At 50.3% G+C, this 24,659-nt stretch overlaps 1 protein-coding gene across 5 annotated transcripts in view; it reads right to left on the bottom strand.

The window, feature by feature from the left end:
* Positions 1–7,316: 7,316 nt before the first annotated feature.
* RPGRIP1L (RPGRIP1 like) overlaps positions 7,317–24,659 on the bottom strand; it is a 75,855-nt gene continuing 58,512 nt past the window's right edge. For all 5 annotated transcript variants that reach the window (XM_070398982.1, XM_070398985.1, XM_070398983.1 and 2 more), the window contains 4 exons: positions 15,963–16,146; positions 13,360–13,444; positions 11,333–11,466; positions 7,317–8,933 (listed from right to left, as the gene is read on the bottom strand). In XM_070398982.1, coding sequence (XP_070255083.1) covers positions 8,821–8,933; positions 11,333–11,466; positions 13,360–13,444; positions 15,963–16,146 — 516 coding nt within the window. In that variant the 3' untranslated portion in view covers positions 7,317–8,820. The remainder of the gene's footprint in view (positions 8,934–11,332; positions 11,467–13,359; positions 13,445–15,962; positions 16,147–24,659) is intronic.

Raw genomic sequence — 24,659 nt, 5'->3', positions numbered from 1 at the left:
CTCAGTGTGGCTGTCTATCATTTTCTCACTGATTTTTTCTACCTCTTCATTTAATTTTCTTGGCTTTCATTTCTATTTCCACTATTTTCCTGAGTCTACTCTCAGTAATATCCCCCCATCTGCAATTGCTTATTTAATTATATCTAACTAGAGGCCCAATGCACGAGATTAGTGCAAGGGGTTCGGCCCTTGCAGCCTGGCTTCGTCCAGAAGGTCGTCTGGAAGGTCATTCGGCTTTCCGGTCTAATTAGCATATTACACTTTATTATTATAGATTCCTATTGGAATATTGTATTTCATTTTCTTTTTGCATCAGGGCTGGTTTTCTTGATTTCTTCTGGAGTTTTTTTCATCTGCTGCAAAGTTTTTCTTAACTTTTACAAAAGTCAAGTGTATCATCAATTCAGAAAAGTAAACAACTGGTAACCCAATGCTTCGCTCCCCTTCCCCCCCATCTTAAAACACCACTGTCCAGACTCTATCGCCTGCCAGGCTTTATCCCAACGCCACTTACCATAAAGGGTGGCATCCTTTCTGCCACCTCGTTAGTGAGCAGCCCAGTTTCAAAGTCCCATCCTGAAGTCCTGCTCCCTAGGACCACTCCTGGCATCTGCTCTGAGTCTGGGTCCCCCGGGCTTGGCCAGCCTGAAACAGGGGCTCGCATGCAGGCCCCTGATTGGGGAAATGGTCCTAGAGCGGTGGTTCTCAACCTTCCTAATGCCGCGACCCTTTAGTACAGCTCCTCATGTTGTGGTGACCCCCCCATTTCATTGTTACAAATTGAACATAATTAAAGCATAGTGATCAATCACAAAAACAATATGTAATTATATATGTGTTTTCCAATGGTCCTAGGCGACCCCTGTGAAAGGGTCGTTCGACCCTCAAAGGGGTTGCGACCCACAGGTTGAGAACCGCTGCCCTGGAGGGAGGAGGGAGGAAGACCTAAGGGAAGGGGGGGCCCATCCCTCCCGGATCAGCAGGTTGATCTGGGGGGGATGGGCTCACTTCTGCTGGATCCCTAGTGACTGTGCTGGGGTTGTCTGCCTGGGGGGTGGGAAGAGGAAGTGTTAACCTGCTGGCTCCTGGCTCCCAGTGGACAAGGGCTCCCCAGGGTGCTCACGTCTCATGTCCATGCTTGTGAATAAACGGTAAAGAGGGAGGATGCAGGCGCCCCCCCCCCCCCCCCCCCCCCCCCCCCCCCCCCCCCCGCCCCGGGAGCACCTCCTGCTGTTCTCCAATGGCTCTGCTGTTTCCGCCAGGCAGCCGGCACTTGGGGATGTGGGGGGCGGGGGGACGTGGGTTTCCTCTTTGCCTGTGGTTTTCAGGAGCTTTTCTGTGCTGGGCCCTCAGTGATTTTCGTTGTGTGGACCCCGCTTGGCCACACTGGACTGAGTCGTTCTTACGTCCGTGCCTCATGAGTATTCTGGAAAAGTCTTCGCCATTCTCTCTTGGAATAGTGATTCTAATTCTCTTGTTCCTCTCCTGGGACTTCAGTGATATGTGTAACTTTCCACACAGTCCCATGTCTATGAACTCCCCCCTCCCCACTTCAGAAAATGTTTTTTTATTTTCTTTCCTTGCATCATAGTTTGTTTTTGCCGTGTCCTCTTCCATTGTGTCTGATTTGCTGCTAGGCCATTTGGTGAATTCTTAATGTCAGTCACACTTATACAATTTCCACTTGGTTTTTTTAAAAATAACGTGCAATTCCGCGTCAGACTTCCCAAGGTTTCTAACTGCACGAACACACTGAGCAGCGGTTTGAGGTCACAGGTGATGAGTGCACGGTCTGAATTCCTTGTTTCCCTGCCCGTCTGCGGTCACGTGGCCGCGCCTCCTCCTGTGCCCGGCTACTTTCCTGTGCACCCAACACCGTCCGGAACAACAAAGTGGAGGTCATCCATGGGCGTAACTGGAGCCTGAGGGTTCACGGAGGCACCTCGGTCCCTGCTGGACCCGAAGTTCCAGTCTCGGTCCTCAGAGCCCACGCCTGCTGAAGCTCTGGCCGCCTCCGCCCAGCTCGCCTCTGGCGCCCTGTTTCCACACCTTGTGCCCCGCCTCTCACAGCCCAGTAGCGGGTGGCGCTTGGATTTTTAAAAACACTTTGTATATTTATAGTCTGTGTGTGTGTGTATGTGTGTGTGTATGTGTGTGATGTGTGTATGTGTGTGTATGAGATGTGTGTATGTGTGTGTATGATGTGTATGTGTGTGTATGAGATGTGTGTATATGTGTGTATGTGTGTATGTATATGTGTGTACATGTGTGATGTGTGTGTGTGCGCATGCATGTGTTGGTGTGATGTGTGTGTGTGTGTGTGTGTTTGCATGTAAAATCAGCTTTCCCAGTTGTTCTTCACACACAGGGTGGCCAACCCACCCAGTCCGCCATCACTGGAGCAAAACTCCTTCCTGCTGAAAAGCTTTGATTCCCATTTTTATTTCTGATGGAAGTGGATGGGGGTTTCTTTCTCTTTTTAATGGAGACTTGCTTTGCATTTCCCTGGACCAGCGAGGGCAGATCATCAATCCTGGGGGGAGGTGGGTTCAGGGTTTCTTAGCTCAGGAGCGTCCTCTTCTGGGACGGGAATGCGCCCCTGTACGAAGCGACCTGTGGGTTTGTGTGGGGAGTGATGCCCCCGACCAGTCTTCGCTTCTCGCTTCTGCGGGCTCGGGCTCAGCTGGTTTCTTCTTTTGCTGACTCGCTGTGTCTCCCAGGGACGCCCCACCCTTCCACATGCCCCCCTCTCCCGAAAGGGGTGTCTCTCCAGGGCTGGGGCCTGCGGTCCTGTCACCCCCAGGCCCTGCCTTTCGCTCCCCCAGCAGCCGGGCCTCGGGCACAGGCTTTAACCTGTTCCTACCTTCCCGGCTCAGCTTGCTCAGCTCGGGGCCGGCTCTTCTACAGGGCGTAGGGGTGGGGGAGAGACCTGGTTGGCAGTATCCGTGTCCTACCACCTCGCACCTCCCCTCACGCTCCGCCCTCGCCTTCCTCCCTTCGCTGTGGGCCTCTGCGCTGAGCGCTGCAGAATTTTGCCTCCTGGTTATATTGTAAAAATGGGTTATTTCTTGTCCTATCAGAGTCCAGGGCAGTGACTATGCATACTGTTAACTTCTAGTGAGAGTGACTTTTTAGCTACCCTTTTGCTACCGATTTCTAATTTCATTGCATTTTACTGAGAGAAGCAGTCTGTAAGGTTTTGATTCTCGGGAATTGAGAGCGAGTTCACAGCTGATTTCTAAAAATGTTCTGTGTGCGTTCTGTATGCGTTCAAGTTTAGTAATGGTATTATGCGGATCTCCTAGACTTAGTGGTTTTGACCTATCGCTCTCGGGGAGTTAGTCTCCCCGCTGCTCTGTCAGTTCCTGCTCCGCGCATTTTGAGGCTATACTGTTAGGTGCATCTACGTTCACATTCATTGTATCTCCCACCCCTTTCCGTTTCCTGTACGAAATGTCCGTTCTTGTTCCTTGTTTCCCACTGATTGTGTCTTTGAAGCAGTCCCCTGCCGTAGTGTTTACATCCTCATCACAACTCTCTCTCGTTCTGTAGTCCCCGCTCCTCTTGTTTAGAAACGCCAACCTCTGTGCTGTATGTGGTCTCTTAAATGTTCTAGCATCTGTCTCATTTTCCCTGTTGTTAATGACGACATGTGTAACTGACAAAAACATTCATACCAACCAAAACTTGATTTCAGTGACACACCCCCTTCCATGGAAACGGAATTATGCTCCCGTTCCTTACCAGTGATTTCTGGGGGACACTCTGAGTTACAGCCTCTGTTACTTCACTGCAAAAAGGTACACGAAGCGAAGATACAAAAGTTAGCTTGTTGTTCCCTTATTTCACGGCGGCTAAGACTCCCCTGCCACGTGAATTCAGGAAGGTCTGGACACGAGGACCCCCGGGAAGGCCGCTGGAGGAGCTGTCAGAGGTGCTGGCATCTGCGTTAGTGGCTGCACCACCAGGAAGGGGGCGCTTTCACTAACGAAAAATGATCAGGGGGTGGGGGGCAGACAGGCGGGAAGAGGTGTGCAGCTGCATACGGGCGCCAGCAGGACAGGTGACAGAAATATAAAGACCACGGTGGCCGATCCAGTTCAGCAAGAACACGCAGGGCGTGCAGGGCGGAGAGAGTCTCAGTAGAGCCAGAAGGAGCAAAGCTGACGGGAAAGCCCGCAGGCGTCTGCTGGAGAGATCCGAGCGCACGTGTGAAACAGCGAAGGGGAAACGCTGTCCAACGTGTAGCCGATGTCACACAGGGAGCGGGAAGGGCCGGGGCAGAGGCGTGAGCGCCAGGAACGCGGGCCTGCTCCAGGTCAGACCAGACTAGTAAGTGCAGGCCACGGGTGGCACTTGGAAATGGAAGGGAACACTCTGTGTTGTCAGGTAAAAGGGGTCAGGCCCTGACCAGTTTGGCTCAGTGGATAGAGCGTTGGCCTGCGGACTAAAGGGTCCCAGGTTCGATTCCAGTCAAGGGCATGTACCTGGGTTGCGGGCACATCCCCAGTGGGGAGTGTGCAGGAGGCAGCTGATTGACGTTTTTCTCTCATCGATGTTTCTAACTCTCTATCCTCCCTTCCTCTCTGTAAAAAGTCAATAAAAACGTATTTTTTACAAAAAAGGGGTCAGGCTGAGCTGTTCTCTAACCCGACAGCCTTGGTTTCTATGACATGTGCTCCTCGAGCTGACAGTCCAGCTTCCTGGCTGACCTGGAGGCTGTTTTGTTCTGAGCGACGGGGAGGGAAGCTGTGCTGGCTCCACTCACGGGCCTGATTGGGGGTGAGGCCCAGTTCCTCTGGGTTAAGGTGGTCGGGGGCCTGCAGGCAGGAGTGACCTGTTAGAACAGTGGTCGGCAAACTCATTAGTCCACAGAGCCAAATATCAACAGTACAATGATTGAAATTTCTTTGGAGAGCAAAATTTTTAAACTTAAACTACATAGGTAGGTACATTGTTATTAACTTAATTAGGGTACTCCTAAGGCTTAGGAAGAGCCACACTCAAGGGGCCAAAGAGCCGCATGTGGCTCGTGAGCCGCAGTTTGCCGACCACGGTGAATGTACGCTCATGGCTGGGCATGAGCTATCGCCCGGACATTGTCAATCACTTGATACTTGTATATGCTCCACGCGCTCCCTTGGTCGTTTTATACGACATCAAGATGACATTTTATGGTCAAATTTGTTCACAGACATGCCTCACATTTCGCTCGCTAGCACATAAGGAAATCATTCCAAATTCAGCAATAGTGCCAGTTTGACTAAAAAAGTTACTTTCCATTTCCACAAAAATGTTAATCGGATTCTTGTTAGAACATGTGTAAGAAGTGGTCCGCGTTGTCGCAGCGCTTGATGTCGGATTACTAAAATAATTTATGTTTTGTCGTGGGAACGGGGGTGCGCGCAGAACCTCCCCAGTCACATGACCACGCCTCGGCCCCCGCTTCTTCCTAGCACATAGGAACTGTTTGTGTTTTGTGGTAACAAACGAATGGCAGGAAGAGAATTTCAATGTGCCTGTTCTTTATTTGATTAAATATATTCTCTATTTATTCTTTAAAAAAACTAACTTAAGTTAAAGGGCAATAAACCATGATAATTTAGAAAACATGTTGAAACTGAGAGTGAAGAAATATGTTCTCTACGTAAACCACACTGCAAACCATAAAACTTATTTTCGTCAACTCCTCTCCTGACAGTGGCTGGGAATCTGACATTTCTTCTGCAGTAGGCAAAACCATGTGAACACGCTCTCCCACACCACGCCACATCTATTTATATTCCAATCTAAAGCAGCAGTCTCCAACCTTTTGGACCTCACGGACCACCAGTGGACCATGGACCACAGGCTGGCGACCACTGATCTAAAGCACTGAGCCCCAAGCTCTGAGTGTGCCATGTGCGTTCACACCGGGACCTGCGGGTTCACACTGGGACCTGTGCATTCACATCAGGACCTGCGGGTTCACACTGGGATCTGCACGTTCACACCAGAAGCTGCACGTTCACACCAGAAGCTGCACATTCACACCAGGACCTGTGTTCACACCAGGATCTGCGCATTCACACCAGGATCTGTGCATTCACACCGGGACCTGCATGTTCACACCAGGACCTGCGTGTTCACACCGGGACCTGCGTGTTCACACGGGGACCTGCACGTTCACACGGGGACCTTTGGGTCAACTCAGCATTACCCTGACTGGGCGAGTGTGCGTGGCGAGGCCACTGCCGACCCCCTGCCCCCGAGCCACCGGAGTGGATGAGGCTTGGCTCCCCATGGAAGACCACTGCTCTGTGATCCAAAAGGTGAGCTTTCCAATAAACTCTGGTCGACACGAGATGAGACACTGATCTCAGGCAGATGAGACCGAGTGCCGCGTCCACAGGTGAGCAGCGAGGCCTCTCGCCCACTCAGCTGTCAGCACCCACCAGCCAGGTGTGAACAGGAGCTCTGTGAGCGCTGACGTATCGAGGCGAGCATTTTAACTCTAGGAAGTGACCTTTAATAATCCATATGGTAAAAGCGAACAACAGGACCATGGCTGAATCTCTCGTCTCATCTGCGCACACAGTCCACACAGCTGACCAGGTCGCAGAGGGTTTCGGACAAACACCCCCCTCTCCTCTCACAGATAAGAAGTCGGCGCCATCCGCTCCTTCCCCCACAGAAAGGGCATTTCGTGTGGGATGTCATGTATAAACAATAACACACAATAAATGTCTCCAAAGCCACGCGGCTAATCCCAGGCCCCACTGTTTGGGATTACGGTGGGAGGTGGGGGGGAGGGGCGCTGGGCCTCATGACTCCGGCTGCGAGAGCCACAAGCGCTCTGAAAGGCGGGAGGAGGATTGGCCAGCTGAAGTGACAACAGACCTGTGGCCGTTTACGAGGACTGGAGAGGCTCAGCTGCAGAGGCTGCGGTCTCCAGAAGTTTCCAGAGGAATGAGTGACCTCGGAGATCCAGAGTTTGATGAAAGCGAGTCTCCCTGGAGGTGGCAGGCCCCAGGCAGGAGGCCCCGGGGCAGACAGAGAACCCACGGCCGGCGTGGCCAGGCGCACGCTCCTGGTCCCACTGCGCACATCGACAAGTTAATATTGTACGGATGTCATTTCAAAGCCTCCTGAAGACGAGAGTCATGATTGAGGCCATTAGAGCACAGATGGTTCAAACTATATGCAGATACTCAGACTTGCATTTTTGCATTATAGCTGCTTTTTTCCTCTGTTGAACTGTAATGAATTGTCTCATAATCTATTCCATCTTCTTGCCATTAGCGGGCTTTGAATGTTCACAAATAGGAGCAAAGAACTCATTTTCCAGAGCTTTAATCACACAAAGAGGGAATGCCTAATTCTCTAAATGAAATGGCCTGTGAGCACTGGAGCAGAGATTTAATATAGCACGGCAAATTAGGTAGATTTTAATAAATTACTTATCTCCCTGAATACTTTACATATGCTTAAGAAGGAACCTAGCCTGTTTGCAAACAGTGGAAACCCGCAGCCTATAAAAATCCTTTGAAGAAAATGACAAATAAAAGAGTAAATTAAAAAATGAACTGCATTATAGCCTGGACCTCTAGAGACAATTCCTTCGCAGCGCTGATTCACAGCACCATTAAAATATCAATTAAATCCTTCAGTGAGACCGGGCAAAAGCGAGAAAATCACCTTGCGGAGCTGCTTCCGGAGGCCGCTGCCCCACCTCCCCGCATTGTACCGGCCCGATGTACGGCCAAGACGTGACCTCGAGATATCCTCTCAGGGCTGCTGAGCTATCACCCGGGCCGTGCTTTCTCGTCATTTCTCTCTATGTCACGAGCTAAGTTTTCAAAGTGTAAATTGCATATACATCTGTCTCTACCTCCTCTCTACACACACATGCTCCTGGATCCCATCACCAAAATCGCCATCGCAAAATCCACGAAAACAGGACAAATAGGAAGGACTGTCATTTTTAAGCGAGAAAAACAAACAACTTGCAGGAACTTAGTAAGTGGGTGCCAAGCCTTGTTCTTCGTATTTAATTGATAGGAACTGCAGGCATCAAAGGAAGTGCACACGGAGCTTTAATGTGCGTAAAATGGGTATTAGCATTTTAAAGAGGAGGATTAACACATTAATCCGAGTAATTTTCATATATTGCTTCTAATAAAATCTTCACAGTATAAAACTCTTAATGAGGCCGATCATGGGCATTCCACTTAGTGGGACGATTAGGGATAACATGAAAGTACTTCTTTTTCATAGGTTTTCTAAGATTTATGCTTTTTGCTTATTAAAAATGAAAATGGGACTTGCATTTCAGTTCTTCATAAGGAAATGTTGAAAATGCAAATATTCTCTCTCATACTATCCTGTGGGTATGGATTGAGGAGGTGCTGCCCCTTGGGGAGAGCTGAAGTCCGGAGAGATGGCAGCCATGGGAAGGGGGGAAAGAAACATAAACAGATGGCCCAGCCTGCGTGGCTCAGGGGCTGAGCATTGACCTATGACCCAGGAGGTCACGGTTCAATTCCCGGTCAGGGCACAGGCCCGGGTTGCTAGCTCAATCCCCAGTGTGGGACGTGCAGGAGGGAGCCGATCCATGATTCTCTCTCAACATTGATGTTTCTCTCTCTCCCTCTCCCTTCCTCTCTGAAATACATAGATTTGAAAGAAAACCAAATGAAAGAGTATACAAAACTTGAACCCTTCACCCCAGCCTCCCGTGAATGAGAGATGACAGGCAGAGAGCATTGCAGACAGTTCAGCTCCGAGCTCTGAGCGTGCGCATCCGCTCTGGACGAGGCGGCATCTCCGGGGCAGTTCCTCTCAGGCCTCCCAGCCCGCGCAGTCCTGCTCGCGGACCGACCGCAGGGCCTGGAGCGCTTCCACCGTCACCCTGAGCTGGCCGATTCTTCCGCCGCCCGCTCGGGCGTCCCACACTAGGGAGAGAAGAGCGGACAGATGTTAGGATCACCCCACAGATGTCCTTCAGGTGGGGCGGCTGGAACCCTGGTTGTAAGGCTGGAGATGCCGCTATGAAAGTCCAAAGCTCACTGGCATCTCAGAAAGCTAACACCCAGAGCTGCCACGCGTGCGGGGAGATACACGTCTGACACATTCTAGATGCACTGAAAGGAACGGCCCGTCACGTGTACCTAGCGGACAGGCTGCGGGACAATGACTCCGAGAGAGTCAGGATTTCCAAGCCGGTGAAACCAAAGTGTAAAAGGGGTCAGGCGACAACGAAGGACCTGTTCTAACCACTGCACGGAAGTTACACGATCGTGATTTGGGTTGGCTGGTTATAACATTCCGTGATAATGCAGTGGAGGTGGAATTAGAAAAGTGAAAATGGCAGATCAGGAATATTCAGGTCTGTGGACTGAGGGGCCAGGAGCTGATGCCGTGGGCCTCGCTGGGAGGGCCGTGGCCCTCAGGGTTGTACCACAGGCAGCCGCTGGGCAAAGCACTGGGCCTCCTCCGAGCTCAGGAGTGGGGCAGGCGGGATGCTGAGCGGGCACCTGGGCGCCGCCCTCTGTGCACACTGACGCCTGTAGGGACTCCAGGCCGGAACCCTGAACTTTGCAAGCTCGACAGCACTGGAGTCCATGTAGGTTCCTGTTTCTATTCCATGTGGTTTACTTGAACTTTATGGTGTGTGTGTGTTTCATTCCAAGGAAACTGGTGAGGAAACCTTCACACAGAACTTGGTGCAGAGACTCGGGTGGGGAAGGGGCAGGCAGGGGCTGACGGGCACTCGGTGGGGAAGGGGCAGGCAGGGGTTGACGGGCACTCGGTGGGGAAGGGGCAGGCAGGGGGCTGACGGGCACTCGGTGGGGAAGGGGCAGGCAGGGGTTGACGGGCACTCGGGTGGGGAAGGGGCAGGCAGGGGGCTGACGGGCACTCGGTGGGGAAGGGGCAGGCAGGGGAGAGCCGGGCACAGGGGGCCGCTCGTGCCCCTGAGGGTTCTCTCTTTGGGCCTTCTCGCCGCTGGGCTGGCACAGAACACAACGTTAGAATCCTAGACTGACTGCCCCCGAGCACGGCCGCAGTCGCTGTCTGCGCCAGGCCAGTGTGGTCACACGTGGCCTTGCAGAATGAGGACACGGCTGCTAAGCAGAACCGACTGGAAGAAAGATCCAGAATAGGAAGCGTATGTAATTTGGTTATTCTGTCAGGCTCTCTGGCCGCTGGGTGTCTTACCGGGTGGTTTGGGTTAATATTTTAATTCTCTCCTCTCTCTCTCCTGTGACCCACTGCCGTGTAGTTAGATGTGCCTGGTTTATCAGAATTCCCAGAGCAGGCTGCTAATGTGGTTATTTGGTCTAATCTGCTCATTGCGTGGCTTGACCCTGCCCTGGGAGCACCTGACACGCCTCCAGGACACGCAGCTTCCACGTGACCGGGTGGACGGTGGTGCCAGCACAGCGCCCGGCCCTTCGGTGTCAGTGACGTGCTCGCTTAGTGCCCGAGTGAAGGACTAAGCAGACCGCGTGCATCCCCCGGAGATGGCTCTGCTCACTTAACGCGTGAGACTAGGACTCGGCCTCATTTCTCCACAATCTGTGGACGGCCCGGCCACATTCCTCCGGCGGGTTCAGGCGCCCTCCCTGCAAGGACAGGTGGACAGGAAGCCCTGGTGGATGTGCCCCTGCGGAGGTGGTGCCCACAGGTCACATCTGCTCAGACCCTCTGTCCCCCCGAGTCCTGCAGGGAACGAGTCCTGTGTGCTGACCATCACTGGACTGTGACCCCGAACGAGAAAGAAGGCTTGTGAAACACTGAAACGGCCCGGCCAGTGTGTCTCAGTGGTTGAGTGTCGACCTATGAACCCAGAGGTCACGGTTCAATTCCAGGTCAGGGCACATGCCCGGGTTGCAGGCTCAATCCCCAGTGGGGGCGTGCAGGAAGCAGCCGATCCATGAGTCTCTCTCATCATTGATATTTCTATTTCTCTCTCCCTCTCCCTTCCTTTCTGAAATCAATAAAAAAATATAAAAACAAAAAAGCAAAAGACTAAAACGATCACTCAGAGTAACACGCCACAGCGGAAACAAGCCTGACAGCACGAGGCCTCCATAAACACCCAATAGGAACAAACTGAATAATTCCCTGTGAGACACAACTAATTATCTTTAAACTTCCTTCCAAAGGAGGCAGGGGGCGGGCGGGAGGGCAGGAGGGGGATGGAGGGAGGACAGGAAGGCGAGGCTGCCAGTCCAGCACAGCGAGGCCTGAGCCGCACAGGATTCGGCTGGCCTGCGACTCGCTGTCCTCGCAGCCAGCAGAAGGGAGGCTTTAGTCCAGGCCCTGCGGCTGAGCAGCCCTCTGCCCGTACCGTCGATATTCTGCTCGACGAGGTCCCTCCCTTCCCGAAGCAGGTCGGCGAGGTCGACGTGGGCGAGGCCGATGTCCTCACACTCCAGGTCCTGCTCCTCCTCGGGGGGGTCGCTGACCACAGTGAAGCGGACGCTGGGAGGGAGAAGCAGACAGTCAGTGCCCCGTGAGAAAACCACCAGAAACAGAACTCCCGAGAGGGCTGGTCACCACGGATGACATCTTGAAATTTGCAAATAAAAAAGAATATTATATGAAGTCAGACAAGCTAGTATGAGAACTCCTAGCACTATCACAGCACAACAGTCTGCAGAGGACAGCAATCGACCTTCTCAAGCTCCGAGGGACAGACATTCGTTCTAGAATCTGAAGAGCCAGATGCTCACTGTGACACACAATCTGATCTTTTATTTTTAAATTTTATTTTTCCTATCACGCTACATCCCCTCTATGTATCTGATCCTATTTTGATACATCTAGTTTTTAAAAAATACTTATTTATTGAATTGTTGGGGTGACATTGGTCAACACGGACACGCAGGCTTCAGGTGCGGGTTCTAGGTTACAAGATCTGTCCATTGCACCGTGCGCCCACCACCCGGGTCAAGCCTTCTCCCGTCACCTCGCAGGAGGCCCGGCACATCTACTTCGAAGGCTAACAGGATCAAGCGAACACAGACAGGGCTAGGGCAGCACTGCCGGCAGGAACGCAGTGTTTCCTAGGGAAATGCACACTTTTGGAGATGCTCTAGCCCTTGAACCCCATGTGTGTCCTATAAAACGCAGGGATCTGCTCCCTGAATCATGTCAGATGGAATGTTTGTGTTACTTCAGCAGGCTCTGAACTTATGATCAGGGCACCAAGTTTTGTTTCACTTTAGACACGTAATTGTGGGGTTCTGAAGGGACTGATTTGAATTAGTGACATGTGTTGAGGCCAAACACACTTGGACGAACCAAAGGACAGGAATTTGCAGCTGAGGACTCCTTTGATATGTCTTGGCACCACAGCCGAAACCACGCTGCTTGTAAGCGACCACTTTAACCATTTTCAAAACGTATCCAGCCCAAATCTCAAGTGAAACAAGAAACTTGTGTCTTAGTTAACATTCTCAGATAAACATCTAAGCCTCCGAAAAATGGGGTCTTGAAAAATAATCCAACCCTTTCCAAAGCCAGGTAAACACGACAAGAGTTTAAACGAACTTGCTGAAAATAAGCCTCCGGCATTGCGCTCCGTCACTGCCCGTGCCTAGCACTGGGCTTTGGCTGGAAGGCAGGAGCCCTCAGGCTCACACGGTAGCTGTGAGGGCGGAGCCTGGTGTGTGGCGGGGGAGAACATGAGTATTTTGAACGACACATAAAATACCGGGATTGAGATGGCCTGGCTAACGGCACCCTTTCCGAGTCCAAATTTCTGCCTTCCTGCTTCTCAGCGGTGTGACCTTGGACAAGTGTATCGTTTCTCTACTGAACCAGAACTGGAAAATGTCCCGTTCAAATTTGCCCCCAGGCATGAAAGACCACGAAACAGTGAATTATTACCCGTGATGGCAAGATAAGAATTAGTCGGAAAGGCTGATGAACTGTTAAAATAGTAATATTGATATCACTGCTGATAGCATCCACACTTATTGCTTAACTGCCTGCCAGGCCTGGTCTCTCCATTGAACGTACGTTATCTCCATTTCACAGCTGCAGGAACGAGGCACAGGGCGGTTAGGTCACCTGTCCGCGGTCACACAGCTGGTAAGCGATGGAACGAGAAGTTCTACCGAAGCCAGTGGCGGCAGAGGGCCCGGCCGTGCCAGCACCGCTGGCTCCCGACAGTTACCGCAGCGGCAATGGATGCCTCACACGCACGGTGCAGGCTTGGTCTTCACAGCGCCACAGGCAGGGCGCTTTCCAGGGTGAGAGACCCAGAGAGACCCACGTGCTCTCTGTCCGCACCCCGTGCCTTCCGCACCCCACGGAGCTCCCGGGAGTCCCTCTGTGCAAACCACCAGCCCCTCAGAACGCGTCCTGTACCTCCTGTTAGGCGTCTCTTGTTGGCGCAGGATGGCTTTTAAGACGTCTCTCTTCGCTTGGTTGTTTTCTTTATCCACGTAGATCACTGTACAAAAAAAATAAATAAATAAAAAACCCAACAAAAAACAAACCGTCCACACAGGAAGTCACTCGGAATCTCGCCACACTAGGCCCACCCTGTGCTGCCTAAGCGCCCGTTTCCCGAGACGAGCCACGGCGCCTCCCGGTGCGCCTGGGAGGCGTGAGCAGCTCTGGAAGCCGGAGTCAACCCTGAACAGCCAGGTGCGGCGATGGCAGGCCCCGCAGGCCCGTGTGCGCCCTGTCAATTCCCGGTCAGGGCCCGGGTCCGGCTGTGGGCTCGATGCCCAGTGGGGGGCGTGCAGGAGGCAGCCAATCAGTGATTCTCCCTCATCATTCATCTTTCTCTCTCTCTCTCTCTCTCTCCCTCGCCCTTCCTCTCTGAAATCAATGAAAAATATATTTTTAAAAGATCTAAAATTTCCAAAATTCAAATGCATCCTTTAGAAAGAAATGCTGGCACTTATGAAAAATGTCAGAACTCCTACAAGTTAAGCTATTTACCTTTCATTTCCACCGGACATCACCTTTGTTTAGGACTGGCTAGATTTGGACAACGCATACCGAAAGCATATGCGTCAGAAAGATACAACCCAGCAGTCCAAACACTTGGGTGGGTTCTGAACGCTCCACCATCAAAAGCAACCCTCCTTCTGCGGGCAGGAGAGGTCCTTGCATCCTCCCTCGTGTCACGTGGCAGCAGTAAGAGATGCAGATGGCTTAATGACCTTGAATCTCAACAGTCACTGTGTGGAGTCATCACCTCCAATCCTTGCTTTGCCAAGTCTCTCCTCCCGTCAGCAACACAGTCTGAAGCTCTGCGTCCTCTTCATGTCCTGAATGAACCTTCATGTCCCACCAGGTAGACTGTTCAATGCTCAGAGCCCGGGGACCTCAATGATCTGTACACGTCTCAGAAAAACAGGGGGCACCTTCATTCTCTTCTCCCCCACTGTCCATTCCCTGGAAGGCTTTATCCGGCCCAGACAACATTCTTCCGACCGACATTACTCTCACCTTCTTCCAAACGATTCTCTTGCTTTCTCAGCAACGTTTCCAAGGGCAACGCCATCCAATTGCTTTGTTCTTGCTCCCTTGGTCTAGCAATGTTTTCTCAGTGTCGGTAGCCCAAAGAAGACAGATTTGTGTGTGTGTAGGGGAAACGGCTACTAACCCCTCTCAAAAAAGACGGAATTAGGCTCCGGATAGTCCTGGGGACCACCAGTCCCACCTTCTCACTTTGTGCTGACACAGGCCTCACGCACAGCTCCCTCTGGAGTGCGTTCAGGCCACAGCGCAGGCAACGTCGCTGCGAGGTTCCGTCCGCTGCTGCACTGTGTGTGTTCCCACAGGGGACAGCAGTTCCACTTCCGGCTCATGGCAGCCTGGCCTGACGTTTCTCACACCTCCCCACTTGTACGCCGCCAAGCCATTTTAAAAACATCTTCAAGTTGGCTGACAGAAGAATTTACAAGTGGCCTATTGGGTCTGCACTGGTTTAGTAGGCGTACATGGCAACTAGCAGATAGATAAAGCCCTGAATTAAGAGAAAACCTGCCTGCTTCTAAACATGGATGTGTGGGCTAAATGAGGAAAGATCATGTAGGCACTTATGCCACTGGATTAAAATCCCGAACACCTAGACACTGGGAGAGACACATGCACGGGAGAGACACACACAGATATTGTGACAACGTCTACGTGGTCACATTCATCAGGAAGGTTGAAGAAATGAGGCCACTGCACTATTCAAATCCGTATGATTAAAAAACGACTACATTGAAATACAGTATTTTTCTATGAAATTCAATTTTAGACCTAGGTGGGATTTTTTAAATGATACTATGAGATAGCAGGAACATCTAGCAACATTGTTTTCCCACTGCTTTCATTTTAACTTTAGTATTACTTCAACATTTTCTTCAATTCTACTGCAACTTTTTTATCCTTTTTTTTTTTCTAAATATATCTTATTGATTTTTTACAGAGAGGAAGGAAGAGAGATAGAGAGTTAGAAACATCGATGAGAGAGAAACATCGATCAGCTGCCTCTTGCACATCTCCCACTGGGGATGTGCCCGCAACCCAGGTACATGCCCTTGACCGGAATCGAACCTGGGACCCTTCAGTCCGCAGGCCGACGCTCCATCCACTGAGCCAAACCGGTTCGGCCAACTTTTTTATCCTTATGCTACAGATCTGTCTTAAAAAATTTCTTTTAATCCTCACCCAAGGATAAGTTTGACAAAGGAAGGGCGAGAGGGAGAGAGAAACGTCCATCGGTTGCCTCCCGTACACGCCCTGACTGGGGATCGAATCCGCAACCTGGGTCAGTGCCCTGACCTCCAATCAAACCCGCAACCTTTTGGTGGAGGGGACGATGCTCCAACCAACTGAGCCGCCCGGCCAGGGCAACGGACGGGACTTTCATGAATTCACTCTGCCAAGACGGCTGGGATTTGTATGAGGAGTGAGAACGGGGCGTCCTCCTGGCTCCCGCTCCGTGGCCCCCGAGCCGCACCCACCGTGGCTGTAGTTGTAGTGGACCCAGTGCCCCCTCCGGGGCTTGGGCAGCGACACGGGCGTCTCCTCGGCAGGGAGGCCGCAGAGCCGGAACTCCACGAAGAGCCGCTGGACCGTGTCATCCGCGGTCACTCGAGGGTCACTGAGGCTCAGAGCGATGATCTCGATCCGGATCTTCTCTGATGTCTGTTCAAAGAGGGAGAGAGAGAAACAAAGAAGCAAATAAAACAGACGAGTCAAAAACCCTGTCCTCCCTTTTGCTATTGATTTGAAATCAAACACGAAGGCCGACGGGCTGCCTTTTGGGAGGGACTGCGCACTAGTATTTAGTCACACGTGGCAGATTCTTCCCGACAGAGAGACGGGAGAGACCCTGCCCGGGGTTGGACGTGAACAGTGTCCCACAGCCCCGGTTCCCACGTGCGGCTGGAAGCACCCGCCCGGCGCCTCTCGGGAGGGGCGCGGTGAGGTCTTCATCTCTGACTGCTTTCCGATGACAAGCATTGCTGGCCTGGTTTCAAACCTGCCATGAAGCGCATGCTTATCACTGCTCAGCTCACCTCAGGACCGGGGAGTTCCGGCTGCTCAGAGATCAAAGCCTGTTGAATAGTTTATAGCTCTTATGCTAATGCGTGCAGCTCTATGAGTCCATATCAACTAGAGCGGAGCCTACCGCTCACTCTCTCATAGGCTCCGCTGTAACATATTTCACTCAATAAGTAGTTTTCAAACAAAGGAACATTTTTCCCCAGTTTAACACATTTTCTCACAATTTATTGTATGCCATTTTTACAGAATTAACAAGTAAAATAGGTATTTGTTTGATAGCGTAATTCGCACATCAATTCTTATTGAATAGATTTTGGTGCCAGGCACACCAGTTTCCCGGAGTAATGATTTAGAACAAATAATAGACGAGGACTTAAAAATGAGATCACGCCAAGATCATGCCTCAGTCAAATGTTTGTTGTAGCTTTACATTTGCTCCCGATTCCCCTTCACTAAACCCGAAGACATGCTCCCGAAAATGATAGAACTTCGGGTTGTAATTAGAAACTCCCGAAGATAAGACCTGTTTATGGGACCAACGTTCAGAAATTTATTGTTAAATATGTCAGTGGGTAAATTTACCACCGTGATGACTGAGATATTGCAAAGCATACAATATAATTAACCACATTGAAACGCTACTGTAAAAATATCCTCATAAAGAACAATTCCCATTGCTGCTCAACCCCCTCGATATTTGATGAGTAATTTTACCCCCTTCTTCCAAAGGACATTTTCTTTTATGATGTGTTCTAAGGCACTTTAACTAAGAACCCAAATCTGAATATTTCACTGAGGTGATTTTATTATTCAGTGGATTCACGGCGATTGTACCAGATGACGGGGAACGCTCCGCCCCCTCTGTGCCCGCTAATGCAGGACAGGCTGCAGCTGGCAATATCGCCAGGATTAGCAGAGGGTGATGAAATATTTAAAGGGAAATTTCTTCTAAAACCTAATAAATCAAATGACTGCCCAGTGTCATTAGAGTGATGGTCTTTGACTTGAATATGCTTTTCATATTCAAATCTCGGGACAGGGAGATGAATGCCCGGGAAGGCTACTTGGTTCCACTAATCACCGAGCCGCTCCATTCACGGGCCTGAGAAATGAAGGTGGCTCTATTGTCTCATCTCACTCGAGGGCAGCCTTCTCTGCTTGCTGGAGACGAACATGGTAAAAAACCTATTTTAAATGATGTTATTTTCTCCTTAAAATGTATTGGGCGGTCAACATACCACACACGAACACATTCTACAATTCTGGTTAAGCCTTTTACATAACTTGCAAGGGGACCAACTTAGAATTGTTATAATAACATGTCTTATAAAACCTTCCTGCCTCTGCACAAAAGAATTAAAAACAAAACCCAGCCATAACAAAAGCAAAAGAGGTACATGTGGTTATTTCCACACACTATGAAGATAGGAATTTAAAACTGTTCATCACAGAACCCAATGAAGAGACAAATGAACTTTAAGTAGCAGAGGACTCAAATTTACCTAAATGCTTATTTTGTTAATAACATATCAACTGTGCAATCTCCATATGAAAACCTGCAGTATTATAAGAATGAGTTAAGGAGAAACACAAAAATAATTCCAAGTGAGAGATGATACTTGGATCACAGTCAAACACACAAACAAACAACAAAGCCAGAAACCCCCCCATATTATCCAAAGGGATAAAAGACCTTACAAGTTCTTTATATGATGCCATCTTCTTTCTGGTTCTGTTTTTTTTTTTCCCCCCTCCCCTCGCGAGCCTGATTACTTCAATCATATGTCCTTTTTAATTCTCTAATGTTACTGTCAGGAGTTATTAGTTGCCATTTCTTTGTTCCTTTGACGCTACATGAATCAACTTAAAATAAATCCAAAACGGATAAGTTCCAAACAGTATATATCTAGGGAAGCATGCTCTGAGCGAAGAATTTTCCAAATATTAGAAGTTTTGGCCAATGGGGCGAGCCAGCTTATTTTTCAACATTGGGACAATTCTGGTCACATCCTGCCGCTGTGAACCAAACGTGCAAGTGGACTATAGATGAAGGTTTTGAAGAGCAAGCAGCATGCCCAGCAGCGTAACAGACAACTCCAACTTAGAGTCAGAAATGAGCTCTCTCCTCCCCTCTCCTCTCCGTCTCATTCACCCTCTATTCCTGTCTCAGGTGAGCTCACCATCCATCCACCTGGTCACGGCAGCCAGAAGGTCCTGGAGCCATTCCTGCCCCCTCCGTTTCCCACGCCCACCACATCCTCTAGCTCACCCACTCCCGTCCATTTCACTTCCCAAGTATCTCAGTCATCTATCCACTGAATTATCAAAAGCTCAAGATATTGGGAACATTGTGTCAGCTACTGGGGATATAAAGACAAAAGGTGCAATTTCTTCTCTCAGTTTTCTCTCTAGATAAACTTCTTTACGTTCTCATCTGATCTGAGGGAGGCGCTAACCCAGCAGCTTCTAGTATTAGAAAGCTGAAATCCCATAGAACAAGGAGGGGAGACAGACGGTGTCAGACAAGAGGAGCGGTTGAGCTCTATAAGCAGAAAGGTGGGCAGTGCGAGACAGTGAGCTCAGTGACACGGTGAACCTGCTCTACACTGTGTCACTGGTGTGGCCTGCAGCGCACACTCAGTGAATGAGCGGATCTGCGCAGGGCAGGCTGCGAGCGAGGCGGGGCACTCCTCCTAATCCCCTGCCCACAGCCTCAACTCTTCTCTCTCTCAAAACAAACCAGACACCGCCCTCTGCTTGCAAACCTTTCTACTACCCTACACTCTAGCCCTTCCCCCAGCCTGTGTGCTGTTTACAGTGCTCAGCTCTTGCACCTGGAATCTTCTCCATCGGACGAAATTCCACTCACCCGAGGCCTGGACCGCAGGCTCTCCTCTGAGAGACACTGCTGACCTCCGAGGGCCGGCTGCTCCTGCGGGGCCCTCACCGCACTTCCGGTCCCCATGTCCTGCACGGAATCGTTTACACACCGGCCTCTCTCTATTCTGTGAGCTCTCGGACGCCGGGAGCATCTTACTCATCTGCTGTTCAACATCCTCCCCGGGATCTGGCACATAGTAGGCTCTCAATAAAGACTTAAAGGGATAGAGTCAAGAAAGGCTGGGTATCTTCTCATATTCAAAGTGTCGTTCGTATAGTGCCAGAAATTCGTGAAGCTGCGGAAGCTAAGCCTTCTCAGACAGACGCGCAGTAACACGGGCTCAGCTACGAGGGCCGCACGGCGGGGCAGAGCTCCACGGGGCCCGCACCTTCCGACACAGAGGGTGCGGGCTCCAGGCGTTTCCCGTTGTGTTTCGTTCCTGTGTGTGCGAAGGCCTGCGACCAGGTAATGAGGCCACTCGGGGGGGGGGGGAGGGGGGGGTCTGTGTTGCTCACCACCGCCCCGTTAGCCCCCTGGTTAGCAGGACGTCAGCATCGGCACGTGCGAACAGCGTTTCGGAATTCTGGGCGCGATGAACAGTCACCGAAGTCGCTCAAATAAGAACTGCATGCGAGGTACTCCGAGTTGTCTGTGTAGGTGGACTCCACGTCACGTGACTGGACGATGGAGAATGTGATGACAGCTGGTATTCCTTGCAGGGAAGAGAGCTGTGGTTCCCAGCTGCCCTCTGGCTCAGGGCCCTCTGCTTCCTGCCGGATGCGAGTTCACATCGTAGGCGTGTTTTTCCGCAGGGCTCACTTGGGCGTTTAGACGCGTGCTCAGACTTTTATGTTGTACTTAGAAGATCGTGCCGAAGTCTTCCTGTCCTGTCACCCAGCACGGCAGCCACGGAGCTGGATGCATAGGGCTCTAAAAACTAGCTCAACGGGACAGCCTTAGACACGGGCGCTTAGCAGGGAACAGCCCAGATGAAGGGCTTGCAATCTGTTTCCGTCAGTTAGATTTAGGCCTCACTATGGTGAGACTGCGTGTGAGTTTTATTTCATTCTAAATTTCTATGAGGAATAAATATTCCTGTAACCGTTTAAATTATGAAGCATAGAAGATAATGTGGCATAGTCAAGTACTCGGCATCTTAAGCAGATGTTACCATTTTGCTGCAGCTGATTAAAACCTTTTTGTTGCTATTTTTGGAGAATAAAATATTTCCGACACAGATAAAGTCCTCCCCTCCCAATTCCTTTCCCCCAGAGCTAACCCCTAGCCTGACACTGGTGTGCATCATTCCCAAACATGCTTTTATGTTTCCCACTGCATATGTGTATACACAGAGGCAACATATAGTATTGCTTTGTTTCTAGATTTTATGCTAGTGGTACCATCCTCTATTCATCATTCTGCAATTTTGTTCTCCCCCTCAATACCATATTTTTTGAGATGTATGCATGTTTATAATTAAAATCTAACTCATGTAACTTTTGTATAGAGTTCCATTTATATTGCATATATAGTCTATAGTCCATTTATTTCTCTACTGAGGAGCGATTGAGTCACTTACAATTTGTTGCTATTATAAACAAGGTTGCATTGAATATCCTTTTACGTTTTCTTGTGTATGTGAGTGATTCTCTAGAAGAACTGCTGGGTGATAGGTATAAGATTCAGTTTTATAGGATCAGCAAATCACTTCCCAATGGTCACATGAATTTACACGGCACTACTTTTATCACCTTAACAATGGTTTATGTACGCGTGTGTGTGTGTGTGTGTGTGTGTGTGCGCGCGCGCGCGCGCGCGCGCGTAAATAAATGCAGCACAGCCGGCCGACAGGAGCTGCTGTGTGTGGGACGTGGCACCGGTAACAGAGCCACAGAGACAACTGGGCACAGGAGGTGATGCTCGACGGGCTGCTGCAGCGAAATGGTGCCACCTGTTTCTAGTCCTGCCGAGCACTGGGTAGCACAGCCACGGTGGCTCTAAGTGAAGCTCAAACAGCTGGTCCAAACCCCCTCCCCGAGGCACTGGCAGAGCTTCAGGCGGGGTGGGCGGAGTCACTGCAGAGACTCAAAGGGCCCTGGACGTCACTCTAGGCTGCGAAGCTTCCTCTTCTTAGGAATCAGGTTGACTCTTCAGAAGTTTTGCTAGAAAAGTCTTTGTGTGTTTTTTTCTCAAAATAATAGCTCTTTGGGAGAAATAAGAGTAAACAAAAATGCCAACTGTCGAGGTAATACTGTTTTTACAAACAAAACAAAACAAACCCCGTGTTCATCAGTGGCAGTAGCCAACCTTTTCTGGTGTGTCCCCTTAAAGGATACTATATTGACCAAATAAATACCGAAACACCCGCAAGGAGATTAAATGGTGCTGGTTTTCGGGGACAGTGTGACTGTCTCCTGACACCCCGGCAGCGTTTCCGAAGCTCTCACCGCCCGGCCTAACGCAATGGCTGGGATGTGTGCTCTGTCCTCACACACCTGAGGGATACGCCACGTGCCCCTCACTGACTGCTCCTGTGGCAGTGCCACATGCAGGAAGGGGGCATCTACATCCTGCCCCCATTTCAGATGAGTGCTGTGCTGCCCACTCCCGGTCACTGCGGAAGATGCCACGGTGCCCGGCTTTGGCTGCACATAGTGCCACTTGGGGAGCTTTAAGCAAAATTCTGACTCAACTGATCTAGTGGAGATGGGGCCCTGGCATTTAAAGATGCTCCCTAGCCTGGCCGGCGTGGCTCAGTGGTTCAGCATCGACCTATGAACCAGGAGGTCCTGGGTTTGATTCCCGGTCAGGGCACATGCCTGGGTTGCAGGCTCGATCCCCAGTGTGGGGCATGCAGGAGGCAGCCGATCCATGATTCTCTCTCATCATTGATGTTTCTCTCTCTCTCCTTCTCCCTTCCTCTCTGACATCAATGAAAACATATTCAAGGAAATAACATAAAATGCTCCCGTGGTCACTGTAGTGGGCAGCCACGTGGGCAGCACCGCCGCTCCCTCGAGGAGTGCTTCCCAGGCCTCACTGTCACCCACAATGGCCTGACAGGGGAGGGAACACAGACTGCTGGCCCCGGGCTCACGGTCTCTCGTTCATTAGTCAGGGGGCCGGGGAGACCAAGAAGCGACAGCTCCCACAAATTCTCAGGTGATATCTGTCAAATGTTACCTATACACAACATTTTAACCGGAAATGTCTGTATTTGCAAAAACGAATAGAAACCTAAGCGTTCATCAAACGGGGCTCATTTAAATAACTGGTAGAGCTATGCATGTGTTAAAAGGATTAGAGTATATTACTACGGAGAGAAGTCCATGGTTCATTAGTCAAAGATAGCAAAGTTGCAAAACATAAAAAAATCTTTAAAAAAATACATTTTTATTGATTTCAGAGAGGGAGGGAGAGATAGAAGCATCACTGATGAGAGAGAATCATGGACTGGCTGCCTCCTGCACGCCCCCCACTGGGGTTTGAGCCTGCAACCCGGGCATGTGCCCTGACCGGGAATCGAACCTCCACCTCCTGGTTCACAGGTCGATGCTCAACCTCTGAGACACACCAGCCGGGCAATAAAAAAATAGCTCTGAAAGTAATTACCATCAGGAAGGTAACTGGACGCTTCATTTACTCAAACCTCCTCTATCTAGCTTAGGACATGTCACACATGGGAAGGGCTTATTCTACCCGCCGAGGGGATGTCATAATTGATTCTGAAGAGATTGAGTCGTTTTTAATACATGAATTCTCCAAGTGAGTGACGGTGTGCACCCTGCCTTTCAAAGCTTTAGAGCATACTTTGCTGACCAGCCTTGCTGCTCGATTGTTCGGGACAACCTGCTGTCCAGGGATGGGGGGCAGATTGCAACTCAGCCCAACTGCACGCGGCAGCTTTTACAAAACCGCTCGCTCTAGTGGAAGCGGAGAGAACAATCTGTGAACACACGGCACAGAAGAGCCCGCCCTCACCTGTGGGCTCCCTGTCCGAGCCTGTGAGCCGACGGCAGCACCTTTAGCTGTGAGAACGGGAAGCTGCCTGGCTTACACGTAAAACCGGAAGTCGTGTGAAAGAAGGAGCGTTCATTTTTTCCCAAATGCCATGACAGATGCAAAGTTTCAGTTTTGATAGCTATTGTGAGGATCTAAAGCAAGGCTTTTAATCAATGTATTATACACCAAATTGATCCTGTTAACTTCTGGTTATTCAAATTAATAAAATATTGATGGAGAAATGTCCAAAGTTTCACATTTCTCAGACACGCTGCCAGCCCCCAATTAATGATCATGCCTCGAAGCCTTTTAGCAGCAGCGGCGGCCGTGAGGCTGACGGGACCTGACAGGCCAGCACGGCCCAATTACACTGGTATCTGTGCCACTTTGATGTCCTGGAAAGGAAGAGATGGGGCAAACTGGGTGGCACATTATGCTAATGACGTGATTTAATCCAGCACAAGGCTCCGCGGCTGCTGATAAAGATGCCCCCACTCATTACGCCCCGTTGGAAAGGAAGGGAGGGGACAGGCGTTTCATTCTGACAAAGTGAAGCTCATAAATGTTGTAAATGAAATGAAACAAAATGAAGTAATCTGTGATTAATTATACATCACAGACACGGAGAGAGGAAGGAGCAAGTCATGTGTCCAAGTCCTGGGAAATCTGTTAGATTCCTTTTAAGGATCAACATTTCTAAGAAATAACTATGGGCGGTCAGATTCTATAACATGAAAAAAACACCCTGAATGATCTTAAATTGCTTACACAGGGTAGGAGGTAATTCCAGTTCACGGCTGAATTGGCATGGATGACATTTATCTAGAACACTACCTCTAGTCTCAATGTTGTGATATTATTAGGGTACAGGCAATTAAAAGAATCTATAAAGTGGGGTTAACCACAGAGCAGGGCTATCTAATTACTCCTAACTAGTCTTGTGCCTCTAGTCTATTCTTTACATTAGATAGCCGGATCTTTTTAAATGCAATTCAGGAGTGTAAACTCCACAAGATCAAAAAAACGAACTTCTCTTATTCACGGCGTTATTCCTGGTCTGGAGAGCAAGGCTTGGCACGGAGTAAATGCTCATTAGATGTCATTTAGTCAACGAGGGATCCTCCTCCTCCCTCAGGAATCCCCAGAGCAGGCCTCGCCCCGGAGAGGCCCCATGCTCTGCTCAGGCCTGCCTGTGGGTACACTCCAGGGCGCCCCACGTGAGCGCGGGCCCAGCCCCTCCTGAGACCACACTGACTTCCCAGGAGCC

The sequence above is a fragment of the Myotis yumanensis genome, unplaced genomic scaffold (genome assembly GCF_028538775.1).
Source record: "Myotis yumanensis isolate MYYU_CA2020_CCGP unplaced genomic scaffold, mMyoYum1.0.hap1 SCAF_18, whole genome shotgun sequence".
In the NCBI taxonomy this organism is placed as follows: domain Eukaryota; kingdom Metazoa; phylum Chordata; class Mammalia; order Chiroptera; family Vespertilionidae; genus Myotis; species Myotis yumanensis.
The sequence above is the reverse complement of the archived record's forward strand: the minus strand, read 5'-3'. Positions and strand labels throughout refer to the sequence as shown.